Below are 14,125 nucleotides of genomic sequence, written 5' to 3'. Positions count from 1 at the left end.
CTCTCCCACTCGCTGACATGATTATGATACTAAATATTACATTGGTCCACACGCAGAATCCCAGACTCCACAGCTCCAACGGTATTCCTATCTCCCAGACATCGCTCGCCCTTACCTCCTCGAATCGTCTGCGTCTCCGAGAAGATTATCAGCGGGATGCACGAGCAAACCACCGCGTTGACGAAGGCGCCAAGAAGATACGACCACATGCGACGCCCAGAGAACATTTTATCGCCTATGTGGAAACGTGGAAACGTGGATACGGGCACTGAGCGCGTAGATCTCGGGATGAGAGAGCAGCGTTTGCTTGGTGAGGTCCTGGAAGAAGAATCCGAAGGAGGCGAACGTGGGACAGGTGAAGAAGTAGAGCGTGGAGAGCTGGAAGGAAGAATAGATCGTCTGTCCCGAAAACATCGTGAACCAGCTGATGAAGAACTAGAGCGTGAGAGACGGAGCCAGACGCCACGAGCGGAATATTGAACGTGATGTTTTCGTAGAAAGCGAGATACACGCTGTAGCTGTTTCCTCGGTAATTGTTGCGACCATGAACGAACAGCAGCTTGATCAAATGGTGGAACTTCCGAATGATGTAGTCCGCGTTGTTCACTGCCGCGTTGCCCTCCTTTCCTTTCACTCCCACGCCCACCGAGCTCTCGCGGATCATCGACACGTCGTTGGCTCCATCGCCGATCGCCAGGCAGCACAGTCCCTCCTTCTTCATCAGCAAAATCACGCGGGACTTCTGCTTCGGGGACATGCGAGAGCAGATCACCGTCGTGGCTTTGCGCATCGCATAGATGAACGGAGCCTGCTGCGATCGGATGAGCTGGTCGACCGAGATGCCGTCGAGAATGAGCGCGAAGGGCGCGTAGGGATCGAGCCGCGGCGACGCGTTGGACCGACGCGTTGAGCAGAGTTGAAGGAGACGCTGCGACCATTTCTGATTCTTGGCGTTGTACTCTTGGATCCGAAGATGCTGCTTGTAGTGCGAATGCTCCAACGCCGCGTCCAGCTGCAGCGCGACATGCTCCTTGCTCCCCGTGAGATCGAAGAGCTGCATGGAGTCGGTGAGCAGTCCGCAATTCCGCGCGATGATCATCGCCGTCTCCTTCTTATCGCCTACAGTCCATCGCATTCGCAGCTTCTACCCGTCGCCATCGCCACAGTGATGCCCGCCTCGCGCAGCAGCTGAATGTCCTCTCGAATACAGTCCTGCAGCTCGTCCTCCACCGCCGTGGCGCCCAGAATGCTCAGATCGCGCTCGATGTACACGAACGCCTTCTCGATGTTCTACACTCAACAAACGCGCGCAAAAACAACTTCCTCGCGATGCTTCATCGATTTCTTCGCCTTGTCCAGCTCGTGCTCCCACTCCTCCAATTCCGACTCCAGCACATACTTCCCTCCCACGAGCAGCAGTCGATATCCCTGCTTGCTTCGCGTCTTCCCGTCATCTCACTCCTCCCTCTCTCCCTACCTGGCTGAAACTGGCGATCTTCTGAAGCAATCCGTGGCGTTCCAGCTCCACTTCGTCCTCGTCTTCATCGATCGGTGTCGCCATAAACGACGACCGGCGCAACGGGCTGGTATGAGCAGGACTAAAGCGACTCAGCCATCTCTCCAACTCCGTACTTCACCATTTCCTCTTCATCGCACGACAGCGAAAGCATTTTGCTGTCGGCTCCCTTGCTGTACAGACAGATCTTATTGTTCCACGTATCGCGAACCAAGATCGTCATGCGCTGTCGACTGCTCGTGAACGGAAGCTCTTCGAGCAGCTCGAACTTATGCACGCCGTCCTGCGCCGATTCATCCGGCGAGCTTGGATACCCTTCCCGGATAATCACCGTGTCCTTCGTGCGCAGCAGCAACTCCCAGCCGAGCTTCATTCCGCCCGATAGAAGCGCTTCTTCGTCCGCAGACTCGGCGCGCAGCACCGTGCGACCGTCCTGCTCGACCGGCTTGATCTACACATCGGACCCCGCGAAGATTCCGACGCTGTTGCAGAGAAAGATCGCGCGGAGGAAGTTCAGAACGTATTCCCTCTCCAGATTGCTGAGCTCGTTCCCCTGGTTCCGCTTTCGCAGCAGCGATTCGACGGAGACGCCTTCGGGAAGCGGCGTGGGGAAGTCGCTGTCGATGAACTCGATGCCGCCCATGCTGAAGCCGAAGCATTGCATGTTGTTCTTGGTCATGGTGCCCGTTTTGTCGGAGAGAATGAACTCTACGTTGCCGAGCTCCTCGTTCAGCGAGCTGGTGCTCACGTGCATTCCGCCTTCGTTTTCGACGTACATGTCCAGATCATTCTAGATGTTATGCTCCAAATGAAAAAGAGGAGGCCAACTTCCATGAAGAAAGCTTGCAGCGTGCGAGAGAATTCGAAGACGACGTAGAGCGACATGGGAACGAAGTAGGAGAAGAGAATGAAGAATGTGAAGAAGTCGAAGAGCCAATCATAGAGCGGCCGAATGGATTCTTTCAGTCCCATTTCCACCACGGCTCGATCGTAGAACCGCGCGCAGCTGCAGCAAATCTATGTCCAAACGAGCGAGCTCTGCATACCAGCGTCAGTGCGAGCTGCAGAAAGAGCACTTTGGGAACGAACGAGTTCAGACTCGTCTCGATCCCGCTGAACTTGAACTTGGAAATGTTCATATTCAACGAAAGCTTCGTGAGTCGGCCTGTGTACACCACCATCCCAGCCACCCAGTTGCTGTTCTTGAGAATGCTGCCGCGCAACAGAAGGTTCTTCGAGTCTACCGATTCTTCCAGATCATTTCCGCCACCCTCTGGCTTCACTGCGAAAATACCCTGGAAAACGGACAATTCTTTGGTAGGGATTTGACATGTCAAAGTCCCGTTGATTTGACCCAACGCAGAGGGCGAATCGACCTTTTTCGTGAGCGAAACTGCCTGCTTCTCTTTCAAACTACGCATAAATCAAGTAAATTTAAAAAAAGGCTCACTTCGTCTCGCCATCTAACGAACTCGTATCCACATAGCATGTTCCGTCCGAATCACTGCACGCCAACACTAAAATATCCGCGGGGATCGCTTCCTGATCCTCCAGAACAATAACATCGCCCGGAACAATTTCACAAGAAGGAATCTGCTGCATGCTTCCATCCGGGAGAATGCGTTTGTACATCACGTTGTTGGTGATTTTGTCCGCTTTGTGGCGCAGATAATCTTCCCAGGCCTCCTTGATCGCAGTGACAAGCAGGATGAAGATAAGAGGAAGAAGTGTGGACCAGATGTTAAAGGGACTAACGCCAGGAATTAGCTGAACGAGCGTGACTAATAGAAAAACAAAGTTGGCAACGCGGCTGAACTGCTCAAAAAGGTTGATAAAAAGAAAGTTCCACGGAGTGTATTTTGAAGTAATAAACACGTTGCGAGGGAAACGGTCCTTATTCTGGTCTCTTCGGTTCAGAAACACGTTCAGTAACATATAAGCTTGCAATCGAGCTTCATCAGATTGCTGCTTCTTTCGTTGGGAATGCAAGTGATTCTCGAAAGTCCGCCGACTCTCATGGATGTTGATGTAACTACGCGCCATTTCCATGCCACTATCCTTCTCAAAGATATCGCTTTGCGTTTTTCCCTTGGGTGGAGGCGAAATCTTATGAGAAGAGACGGGAGACGCAGGCAAGCCTGTGGATTCAGCAGGCAATTTAATTTCGAGGGCCTCTCCCTTCGGTCCATTACCCGTACTGGTAACAGATTCCGCTCTTCCTCGTAAACTGGAAGCAGACTGTGAGCAACTTGAATTATTTGGAGTAATTGACAGCATGCGTCTGTGAGACGCTCGGTTATACACCTCTTGAAGTACATTCTCATTCACCAGCTCTCCTCTCTCGGGATCCACAGCACTGTTCCCGCTTTCACCATTTTCACTCGGCGCCCCAAGAAACTTCTGAGATTTCACAGAAAACGAAGCTAGGAAGGGTGCCGGCTCATTACTTTGAGTAGAATCCTCTGATACCTCTTCAGATTGCGATTGGACGGATTCTTCAGCACTATCTTCATCGAACAAATCGTTGGACGTAGACAAGCTATTATTCATGATTTAGAACACTAAAATGATCTATTTACCAATCCCCTATGCAGAAACGAAAGGATTCTGCTAAGTTCTTTAATAAAACACACTTCCTATTCATTCTTTGTTATCCGCGAAGAATCGTGCATTCCCGTTTTTGCCCTTTTAACACAAAACAGCTTCGTAGTTCCTTCAACAATGCTGTATTTCAACAAACATATCGATTCCCAAGCCAGAAATTCGCGTTCCCTACAGCAACTTCGCTTTGCGAATAAACTCCCGATTCCGGTAATATACCCCCAAGACCACAAGAACAAGCGCCACCAAACCAACAATCATTCCCTTCTCCACCTTCTCGAACCGATCCTGATCGAACTCCCACCCCATCGCTTCATCGATCAAATCATTCACAAACCGCGTGAAACTCACGCGCGCTCGCGTTTTCTCCACCCATTCCTCGTCAAACTCGTCGTCCTCCTCCACCAATTCCTCGGCCTTCTTGGACCCTTCCGCGATGGGGATGCTTTCTCTCCGCTTGGCTTCCGGATGTTCCTTCAGCTCTATCTTCCGCTTCTTCAAGAACGTCGCGTCCGAGAACGCCTCCGCGCACGCCTCGTCGTGCGTGATCAGGATGTTATCGAACGCGATTCCCTCCTGCAGCGTCCAGATTTCGATCGCCACGCCGCCGATCGCCGGCAGATTGTGCGGCGCTTTCTCCTCATAAAACGCAGGGTTCGGAATGAACCGCGGCATCCAGGGACCGCGATACGCGGGATTGGGGATGGTTCGGTACTGGTACACGCCCTTGTACTTCGGGTTCTTCACCATCGGCTTCTCCCACACGCCGCAGCCGCTCACTTCCTCGCAGCGCGGGTTCGGGATCAGCGGCGCCTCGAACGGACCGTATTCCTCCTCGTCCCAGTCCGCGGGCGCCTTCACCGCGGGGTCCGGGATCTCCAGCGGCTCGTCGTCCAGCCAGTCCGCAGGCTTGACCGCGGCCTCGTCGAGAATGAACTCCGGTTCGGACTCGTCCCAGTCGGCGGGTTTGACGTCGGTGGGGTCCAGAATGCGGTCGTTCTCGACCCAGTCGGCAGGCTTGGAGTCGGTGGGGTCGGGGATGGTCTAGAAAAATAAGAGAGAGAGAGAAAAAGGTAGTACGGCCGGGGAGGAGAAGGGAGGGTCGAAGTCGGTCTTGAGATCGCCGGTGAACTTGTTGATCTGGTCGATGAGGATCTCGATGGAGTCGTCGCGGCGGATGATTAGCGTGTAGAGGTGCGTTAGGTTGTCGTGGACGATGCGCGGACCGCCGCGAAGACGCTTCTCGCTCCACTCTTTGCTGACGGGGTTGTAGTGCGGAATGATCACCTGGACAAGGTTTGTGGGGCCGCAGAAGTCGGGGCCGAACATTAGCACGTACGGAGTGCTGCTTGTCAAGTCTTCCGCTGAGGCGATCTCCCCGTTCCGCAGAAGCTTGATGTAGGCACCGCCACACTCAAGACCTCGCTGGAATCGCACTTCGTATTGCACAATCAGATCCTTTTCAGTCACATCAATAGGCTTATCGAAAAGGGTTGCAATTCCGTAATGAGATGCCGGGTTCTCCGTGATCAGCGCCTTGTCACAGTCCAGAGTTGGGCGGACAAAACCGTAACCCCAGATCCAGGATTGCGTCGCATACTCGTTGTGGTAGCTGTACAACCATCGGCCACTGTCACCCTGGAAGGTTTCCAGGAATTCCAGCTTACAATTGACCTTCGGAACGACATATTCCTTCTCGCAGTGATAAGCGTGTTCCTACGTCAGAGTACCACTGCAAATGTACATCAAACACTGATTCCTGTGAAGGCTGATTCAGAGTGCTTTGTTCAGCATTCACTTCGATATCCTGTTGCTCGCAAATGGCAACTGCAAAGAAAAGTAATAAAGCTATTGATAAAAAGCGCATTTTCAATAGGATCATGAAAAAGCAAAAAATGGCATTCCAAATTATTCGATTCGATGTGGGTGATTCTGACAAATTCACAGAGTCTCTTTTCCTGGGAGGAAAATGCAGCATAATCACGCTTAAATAGTGTTATCCAGGAATGTACGCAGAACGATAGGGTACATGGAGAGTTGGAACACGAGTTTTTAACAATATAGAGTAGAGAAAAATAATGAGATGTATATCCAATATATATATATATAGTTTATCATTCAATCATTGGTTTGGTATCATTGCCTGATACTCGATATTTACTCTTTTACTTGCTCTCAATTTGCAATAATCTATCAAACACCATATAATTCAATCATTCTATATTCAGAAATATCGTTGTTCTCCTAAAAAGTCGCTCACTTCCAAAGGATTGATCTCAACTTCTGCGTACCAACTCACAACACAATCTAAAACCCAAAATAGCCAGATTCAATTAACCGAACACAACCTTCGTTTCCGTAGATTCTTCACAATCACTCCCGCGGGATTTCCATTTTCATATCACTTCGCCAAAAAAAACTCTTTTCGTTTAGTGATATTGTTGAAATTTGTTTGTATACCATCCGGATATATTCGAATCTCTATTCTATAAAGATGGCTTCGAGTGCTTGGATATTCTTTCTACTTTGTTTGCTCGCACTTTCCATTGCAGACAATCACGTCTCCAGTATTCTTCCTGCTTTTTCTATTGATTGTAGATGAAGACGATGTCTTTTCCTTTATCCAAATATCGGACACACATTTATCCCATCTTCCAACATCCATGACTCATATAAACTTTCGCATCTTTGCATCCACCGTAGTTCCTGCTATCAATCCCGATATCGTGATTCACACGGGCGATATTACGGATGGATGGATTGAGGGATTGAAGAGTACACCTTTTGTTTTGCTCATTCTTATTTTTCAGGTGGCGATATTGTTGAAGAATGGGAAATGTACAAATCTACCCTTGTCGAACATGGGTATTTCAACAACTCATTCTGGCTCGATATTCGAGGAAACCACGATAATTCGAACCAGCAAAGCGGCATTCGCCACAGCTACTACAACTACAGCACCTGGGGACACGAGGGACCCGTATTCAACAAGGTCTATACCCGACCATTCGGCCGCTACTGTTTCATCGGTCTCGACGCAACGCTGAGTCCCTGTACTCCTTCTCTTTTCTTTCATTCCACTCAAAGCCCCCGGCGTGATGATGACGTATTTCGGCTACGTTTCTTCCGTAAACCGCGCGAAGCTCCTCGATTCTCTCCGTTCCGACACGTTTTTCTCTCTCTTTCTTTCCTCCTTTCCAGCCAATCCTGCAACCACACCATCGTGTTCACGCACTACCCCACGATGTACCTCAATTCGCCCGCGCTGCACGCGATTTACCGCGACAACGCGCCCTCCTTCGTGCTCTCCGGACACGTGCACGCCACGCTGGGGAACCGCGCGAACGTTGGCTCGGTGGATCGGACTGAGTTGCAGGCGAAGATCAACCCGCGAACCATCGAATGCGTGGTTCGCGACTTCAAACGAAAGCGAATGTTTGTTGAACTAATGAATGAATGAATGGAAGATTTCGATTGTTCGTGATCGATCACGATTTTGCGTCCTATCTCGACATTTCGCTGGACGATATCCTCGTGAAACCCGTTCTTTTCGTTACCAATCCACCCGTATTCCATCACACTCTTTCCCATCCATAGAATTCACAGCTTTTCTCGGACTCGCAGAGTTTGGAATTCGCGCGAACGTCTCCTTTTGTCCACATTTTCGTTTATGATATCGGAAGGAACGGAGTCGTGCAAGCCGATCGTATTGTCTGCGCCATCGACGGCGAAACCGTGTCGTCGCGCGCAGAACCGAGCGAAACGAATCCTCATCTCTTCCGAATTCGATGGAACCCAGCGAAATACATCAAAGGCATCCACTATTTGACGGTGAGTTATTCGAACGGACTCTACACAGCCAACTATTCGCATCCCTTCTTTCTAACGCCTGAGTCGCTCTCGTCGTTCTTGATGCAGAATTCGTCGCTGTCGTCGCTGGACATTCTGGATGCGACAAGTCCTGGAAGAAATGTGGGCGGGTTTTTAGTGAATTCGTACTTGGTTCCTGTGTTGTTCACTCTGGCGTATACACTACCCCTTCTCTTTGTTTTGTTTTTTATCATCGGAAGACTCACTCTACTTCACATATTTCCTTACAGACTGGATGATTCCGCGGAAAGCAGATACCATGTGTATCATCACCTCTTCCGAAGAAAGACATTCCAAAACACGCCTCTAGTCTTCAAGGCATTTTTATTGGTTTGTTCGGATCGATGGGTTGTATATTTCTTGACCATTTCGCTGCTCTGGCAGACTTTCGGGTTTTGGTCGTTCGGAAAATTCCCGAACGAATTTGGAATCCAAAGTTTGTGGGGAATTCTGTTTCTTTTCGGCACGGAGAATGGAAACTATAGCTTATGGCTTGACTTGTATTTGTGGCATGTCATGACTCTGTTCTGTTATTATATTCCTCTCATGGTATATTTTGGAGTGTTCATGATTCCTCACCCTGCGCTTCCGGAAGCAACCTCGGCATCAAGGTGGAGCCGATTCTTTGCGCACGTTTTGTGCGTAATTTACTTTGTTGGAGTCTTTTTCCTTGTCAAGTTATACTTGTGTTGGATTAATTTTCATAACATTTCGTTCCTGTTTTCTCCTGTGTTTTTGTGGATCCCTTTAGCGAACTCCGTGTTGCTTGGACGAGAATTAACCTTTGAATGGTACTTCATGAGGAATAACCCCAAAAAGCCCTTGTACGATAGCACTGACACTGTTCTGGTAACAAACGCTTATTGCTCTGTTTGTTTTCAATGTCACTTTTTTTACGATGGGGAAGTATTTATGTAGTACTCGAGAGGACTCACGGTACTGGTTCAACTGGAATTGCTGCGGCATCTTCACGTGCATTTTTATCCACGGTTTGTTTATTTGGAGCAATATATTTATGAACGTACTTGTTGCTGCCCCTCTATTACAAATAGATCAGTTCGGTCTCCAGTGTCGTTTCCTCTTATCCATTACGCTGTTTTCTGCATGTTTGGTTCATCGTCTTTGGAATTATGTCCGAATGGTCTCATATCCGCTGTATTTTCGCTGACCCGGGCACCGTTCCACATAACGCTCTTCCTTTGCCTTCTGCAACCGATGAGGAGAGGCTCAATATGTGTGTAAAATGCAACCAGTTCAAGCCACCTCGCGCGCACCATTGCAGCGAGTGTGGTAGGTGCATTGTGAAAATGGACCACCATTGCCCGTATTTTGTATTCTCTCCGTGTTAAATCCAGCTGGGTAAACAACTGCGTGGGCGTAGCAAACATCAAATTCTTCGTCCTGTTCCTCGTCTACACGTTTCTGTACTGCTCCGTGGGAACAATGCTGAGCGTTTTTTTCTTCATTCATCGAATGACCGTCGAATTCGAAGAGTCGTTCCGTATGATCGGGAACGGCGTTGTGGTCATATTCGGGGGCTTCTTTACGATCTTCACGTGTACCATGTTTTGCGATACGTTTTCAGTGATTCAGTCCGGAACGACTTGTTTGTGATGAATCGGCTTTCAATTGTAGCGATTGACGTGCTGAAGGGCATTTCGTATGAAGGAAGCTTGCGAGAAGGACTCAGTGAAACGTTTGGAGGAAAGGGAAAGTTCACGCTGGATTGGTTGCTTCCCGTTTCGCCGGTTTGGGAGGACGAAGCGGAGGTTTTGGGATATCAGATAGAGCCGAAAGTGGTGGTCGATGAGTGGGTAACGAGCCAGTAGAGGAGAGGAAATGGCTAGTTGTGTGATTGTTATTTGTTTTGTTTGTTGAATCGAATGAATGGGTGAGAAAACAAAAGAGAGAGAGAGTGAATGATGATAAGAATGTGATATTTAAATAGGTTAGTGAATGAAAGCTAAATGAGAACGGCCATATCTGATGGAAAGCGCCCTAACCCGTCCGATCTAGGAAGCTAAGTCATCATGAGTCGAGTTAGTACCAGTGTGGGTGACTCGCTGAGAAGTCTCGATGCTGTTCTTTTACTCCAATATTCTATTCCAATACTTCATTCTATATTTCATTCCAATCGATTCAATCATTCAATCGACATCCCATCTTCAATCCTCATTCCTTCACATCCTTCTTCCGAGGTCTCTATTTTCAATTGCTTTCCCTTCTCTTTCCATTCCACATTCACCTTTCATTCCAACAAACACCTCATCGAATTCGATATTTCTGATTCTCCTTGATCACATTTCCCTTCTGATGCAGCTCCCACTCGATCGCAATATCCAAATCGCGCGGGTTTTCCTTCACGCGCCTGCAGTTCAGCGTTCCCTTGACCACATCTCCGTCGCAGCACCACATCTTCTCCTTGAAATAGAACACCGTCTGCTTCCAATGCGTCTCCTTGCTAAACGGAGACGTGCTGAACTGAACGCCGCCCGGGAAAATGATATCGAAATACCCCACAAAAGCGTGCATGTACTCCGAGTACTTCACGTTCAGCACGAACGGAGACGTGAAGTCCAAGTCCTCCTTCTTCACCGTGTTGATATCCAAATCCTACGCGTCAAAAATGACAAAAATCGCCACGAAAATGCAGCACGAATCGGTGATGGGCTGCGTATCCGGAACGATGTCCACCAGGGGCTCGAACAAAGCGATTTGTTTGATCGTGTTCATTTTAAAGCCGTAGACGTCGTCCCAAACTACCATGCTAAGAGAGCAACATGTCTACAATCGATCATCTCATGATGGTAAGATTCGTCTTCTATGCCCAGAAGCATCAATTTCGCATGGTCCGGGAAAATCAAACCGCCTTCCTTCTACACAAACACCATGTCCATGAATGATCTACAAGCCACTTGTCTCGAGCGAAAATAACCGTTTCCAGCATGCTCTCGTAGAATAAGAAATATCCCATCCACTCGGAGATGATGATGTCCACCTTCTCCACGGGGAGCTCGACTTCTTCGACTTTTCCTTCGATGATTGTAATGATGTTCTGAAATCAATTTAAAAAACAACCCATAATTACTTGTAAACCATTCTCCTTCACAATTTCCTTGGCTTGTCTGGAGATAGCACTGTATTCGATTCCATAAACATGCCTATCGTGAATAGGAGTGCGAAGAATCATACTTTGCTCCGGCTTTTGCAGCAAACATACACATAATTCCGGTTCCTGCGCCTACTTCCAGCACTATCTTATCTTTAAACAAATGCTTGTTGTTCATAATTGCATTTCGATACGTTAATGTTCGAACCTTGTCCTTCAGCATTTCCTACTCGTTATTTTCTTCCCAAAATCACACTTCATGAATACTAAAGTGCGCATATGAATCGAAGTAATAGTCTTTGCTAGGAAATAAGACACTCTGACTAAATGAACGTACCAAGTTAAGTCTTTTGAATCAGCTCCAAGAAGAGGATCTATACTCGTCAATTTTAACTAAAGAAAAGCGTACCCATGGCTGCAAGGGGAATAACTTTAGGAAAACAAAATTTCCCGATTTTGTGGAATTCCAAAAGCAAGGATCCAGGACAAATCAACAACATAGAACATCACAAACGACTTATGGCTTCACTCTTGGATCAGTGCAAGGTCATTTTGAACGAATTTTTACAAAATCCCGATTCAAGTAGCGCATTATAGTTCAAATGAATTCATAGAGCCTTTTTTACAGCCAGTGCTTTGGAAGGAGTGGGGACTGGATGACTACCCAAAGATTATTCGTCAGCCCATGGATCTCGGGACGGTGAACGTATTGTGCTTCTGAATTGCTGATCATACTAGATGCACTTGACAAACGGAGACTATAAAGACGTTTACGAATTTGCGTACGACATGCGTCTCATCTGGAGAAACTGCTGCACATACAACCAAGAAATATCGGATGTTTACAAGGTGGGCAAAAAGCTTTCCGAACTCTTTGAAGAGCGTTTTTCAAAGATTGAGGAACAAAGTAGTATTGTTGACGTAGATTGATGTCTAGTTCCTGAAGCGGAGCGGTACCCGCTTTCTCCATCGTTTGAAGCATAGAGAGCCGAGTATCGAACAAAAGCGATTGTTTGTCGATTCTTTGTTCAAACTGCCTCCCAACGAGCTAGCCAAAGTCCTGCAAATCATAAACGAGCGCTGCGAATCGGCCCTCGACAAAGTAAGCCACTTGCTTTCTGCATGAACCGCAGACCAATCCCGATCTGGTGGACATCATCGTGGACGCCATCGACATCGCGACCTTCTCCGTAGTGAATTCCTATGTCCAAAGCTGCCTCAATCCCAAAGAGATGGAGGTAGAGAAGAATTAATGATTAATGTGTTTGTTACAAACAGTCCACAACTGTCCCGCCATCTTCTGGCTCAGCAGCACCGATAGCTTCCGAATCTGCTCCTTCCCGGCGAGCAGCTCGCTGTCGCGCAGCGTGACGTCGGACCGCAGGATTTCGATCTGTCTGTCCTGTCTTTCGAAGATTTCATTCAGCTGCGCCACCGTCTCCCGCATCTTCTTGTTGCTCTTCCGCTCCTCCTCCAGCTGGTGAATCAGCGTGCTGATCTGCTCTCGCAAGCGCGCAAGCTACGCCTCAATCTCTTCTCCTCATCGCTCACTTCCTCTTCGTATCCTCGCTGCTGCTGCCGAATAATTTCCTTGTCTTTCTCTTCCATCGCAGCGATGCTCGCCTCCAGCCGCGCCTTCATCTCCTTCTCCAGCTCCGCCTCGCGCTTCTTCACGCTCTGCACGCTGCTCTGCTGCGCGCTCAGCCTGCCCTGCATCGCTCGCAGCTGCTCCGTCAGCGACGCCACCTGCGCCGCCAGCTGTTCTCGCGTCTCCTCGCCGCTCTGCTGGTTCGCTTCCAGCTCCGCCTCGCGCTCCAGCACCTGGCAACGCAGCTCCTGCACCTCCTCCTGCGCCGCCTGCAGCGCGCTCTGCACGCGATCCAGCTCCTCGCGATGCAGCCGATTGTGGTCCTCCAAGAACTTCTCCGACACCGTCACTTGCTGCTCCACCGCCACTTTCCGCGCGCGTAGCGTCGCTAATTCTTTCTCGTACTCTCCTACGCTCCGCTCCCACCCCGCTTGCAGCGACTCCAGCTCCTCCTCCTTCGCCTGCAGCTTCGCCTCCGCGGTCCGCGCGCGCGCAGCCAGCTCGCTCGTCTTCGCTTCGCACGCCGCCATCGTCTGCTGCACCATATCGTTGCTCGTCTCCTGCAGCTGCACCAGCTCCGTCTGCAAGCGAACCAGCTGCGCCTCCGCTTCCTGCTGCCGCTGCATCTGCTGCTCCATGTTCGTCTTCGCACCACGCAGCGCCTGCCGGAGATTCGCGTTGGTCTCTTCGAGGTCTTCGAGCTGCGCCTCCGTCTCCGCGTCCACGCCGCCAGACGCTTCCAACGCGTGGATCTGCCGCTTCAGCTTCGCGAGCTGCGATTGGTTCTCTTCTACTTCCGATTCTAGCTGGCGGATGCGCGCCTCCTGCGTCGCTTGGAGCTCCTGGCGCGAAGAAAGCGTCGCGCGCGCGTTCGACTCCGACTCGCGAAGCAAAATCACGCGGTTCAAAAAGGAGGAAAGCGAAGATTCCTCCTTGGGGGATTCGGTTTGATTGGAAGATTCGGTTTGATTGGAAGATTCGGTTTGATTGGAAGATTCATTTTCGTTTGGAGATTCGGTTTGATTGGAAGTTTCATTTTCATTGGTAGTTTCATTTTCATTGGAAGTTTCATTTTCATTGGCAGTTTCATTTTCATTGGCAGTTTCACTACCAGTGACACGGCTGGGGGAGAGGAGGAAGGGCTGGAGGGTCTGCTGGATGGCTTCGCGCTTGGCGGGAAGCTGATCGTCGGGCGCAGCGAGGAAGGAAGTGAGTTGGAGAAACATGCTGTTGATCTGGTTGTGGATTGAACTCGCTTCGGACTGAATGCGACGGTTCTCGCTCCCCAAGGACTCCAACTCCGTCTGGCTCTTCGCGTACTCCGCTTTGAGCGCTGCGTAGGATTCGTTGAGAGCGATGAATTCGTTCTGGCGACGACTCAGCGTGTATTCCAAATTGTTCTTCTCAACCTCCAGCTCTTTGAGACGATCGCGAAGCTCCA

At 49.5% G+C, this 14,125-nt stretch overlaps 8 protein-coding genes; 4 read left to right on the top strand and 4 right to left on the bottom strand.

Annotated features, from left to right (window-relative positions):
- Positions 1 to 235: 235 nt before the first annotated feature.
- Positions 236 to 3,559, bottom strand: GSBLH_T00003235001 (uncharacterized protein; the record flags this gene model as incomplete). Its single annotated transcript, XM_013041940.1, has 8 exons — positions 236 to 1,119; positions 1,149 to 1,290; positions 1,321 to 1,435; positions 1,600 to 1,967; positions 1,998 to 2,306; positions 2,345 to 2,475; positions 2,514 to 2,929; positions 2,967 to 3,559. The coding sequence occupies 8 exons, from the start codon at positions 3,557 to 3,559 to the stop codon at positions 236 to 238; spliced, it is 2,958 nt and encodes a 985-aa protein (XP_012897394.1).
- A 702-nt stretch (positions 3,560 to 4,261) lies between these two features.
- On the bottom strand, positions 4,262 to 5,984 carry GSBLH_T00003234001 (uncharacterized protein; the record flags this gene model as incomplete). XM_013041939.1 has 3 exons in its annotated part: positions 4,262 to 5,161; positions 5,198 to 5,809; positions 5,838 to 5,984. The coding sequence occupies 3 exons, from the start codon at positions 5,982 to 5,984 to the stop codon at positions 4,289 to 4,291; spliced, it is 1,632 nt and encodes a 543-aa protein (XP_012897393.1). The 3' UTR covers positions 4,262 to 4,288.
- A 796-nt stretch (positions 5,985 to 6,780) lies between these two features.
- On the top strand, positions 6,781 to 7,577 carry GSBLH_T00007120001 (uncharacterized protein; the record flags this gene model as incomplete). The annotated part of the gene is made up of 4 exons (XM_013041938.1): positions 6,781 to 6,892; positions 6,928 to 7,170; positions 7,205 to 7,286; positions 7,319 to 7,577. 4 exons carry the CDS (start codon positions 6,781 to 6,783, stop codon positions 7,575 to 7,577), a joined length of 696 nt encoding a protein of 231 aa, XP_012897392.1.
- A 452-nt stretch (positions 7,578 to 8,029) lies between these two features.
- GSBLH_T00003233001 (uncharacterized protein) lies at positions 8,030 to 8,905 on the top strand (the record flags this gene model as incomplete). Its single annotated transcript, XM_013041937.1, has 1 exon — positions 8,030 to 8,905. The coding sequence occupies one exon, from the start codon at positions 8,030 to 8,032 to the stop codon at positions 8,903 to 8,905; it is 876 nt and encodes a 291-aa protein (XP_012897391.1).
- Positions 8,906 to 9,117: 212 nt separating this feature from the next.
- On the top strand, positions 9,118 to 9,851 carry GSBLH_T00003232001 (uncharacterized protein; the record flags this gene model as incomplete). XM_013041936.1 has 3 exons in its annotated part: positions 9,118 to 9,311; positions 9,343 to 9,593; positions 9,623 to 9,851. 3 exons carry the CDS (start codon positions 9,118 to 9,120, stop codon positions 9,814 to 9,816), a joined length of 639 nt encoding a protein of 212 aa, XP_012897390.1. The 3' UTR covers positions 9,817 to 9,851.
- Positions 9,852 to 10,252: 401 nt separating this feature from the next.
- Positions 10,253 to 11,596, bottom strand: GSBLH_T00003231001 (uncharacterized protein; the record flags this gene model as incomplete). Its single annotated transcript, XM_013041935.1, has 9 exons — positions 10,253 to 10,600; positions 10,631 to 10,746; positions 10,776 to 10,863; positions 10,896 to 11,042; positions 11,076 to 11,148; positions 11,180 to 11,322; positions 11,353 to 11,415; positions 11,457 to 11,489; positions 11,528 to 11,596. 9 exons carry the CDS (start codon positions 11,594 to 11,596, stop codon positions 10,253 to 10,255), a joined length of 1,080 nt encoding a protein of 359 aa, XP_012897389.1.
- A 19-nt stretch (positions 11,597 to 11,615) lies between these two features.
- On the top strand, positions 11,616 to 12,356 carry GSBLH_T00003230001 (uncharacterized protein; the record flags this gene model as incomplete). XM_013041934.1 has 6 exons in its annotated part: positions 11,616 to 11,679; positions 11,711 to 11,802; positions 11,835 to 12,003; positions 12,034 to 12,049; positions 12,081 to 12,198; positions 12,230 to 12,356. 6 exons carry the CDS (start codon positions 11,616 to 11,618, stop codon positions 12,347 to 12,349), a joined length of 579 nt encoding a protein of 192 aa, XP_012897388.1. The 3' UTR covers positions 12,350 to 12,356.
- Positions 12,357 to 12,377: 21 nt separating this feature from the next.
- On the bottom strand, positions 12,378 to 13,910 carry GSBLH_T00003229001 (uncharacterized protein; the record flags this gene model as incomplete). XM_013041933.1 has 2 exons in its annotated part: positions 12,378 to 12,642; positions 12,670 to 13,910. The coding sequence occupies 2 exons, from the start codon at positions 13,908 to 13,910 to the stop codon at positions 12,582 to 12,584; spliced, it is 1,302 nt and encodes a 433-aa protein (XP_012897387.1). The 3' UTR covers positions 12,378 to 12,581.
- Positions 13,911 to 14,125: the final 215 nt, after the last annotated feature.

This window comes from Blastocystis hominis, assembly GCF_000151665.1.
Source record: "Blastocystis hominis, Singapore isolate B (sub-type 7) whole genome shotgun sequence assembly, scaffold_3".
NCBI lineage: Eukaryota > Bigyra > Opalinata > Blastocystidae > Blastocystis > Blastocystis hominis.
Note: the sequence above shows the minus strand (reverse complement) of the source record. Positions and strands in the feature narration are given on the sequence as shown.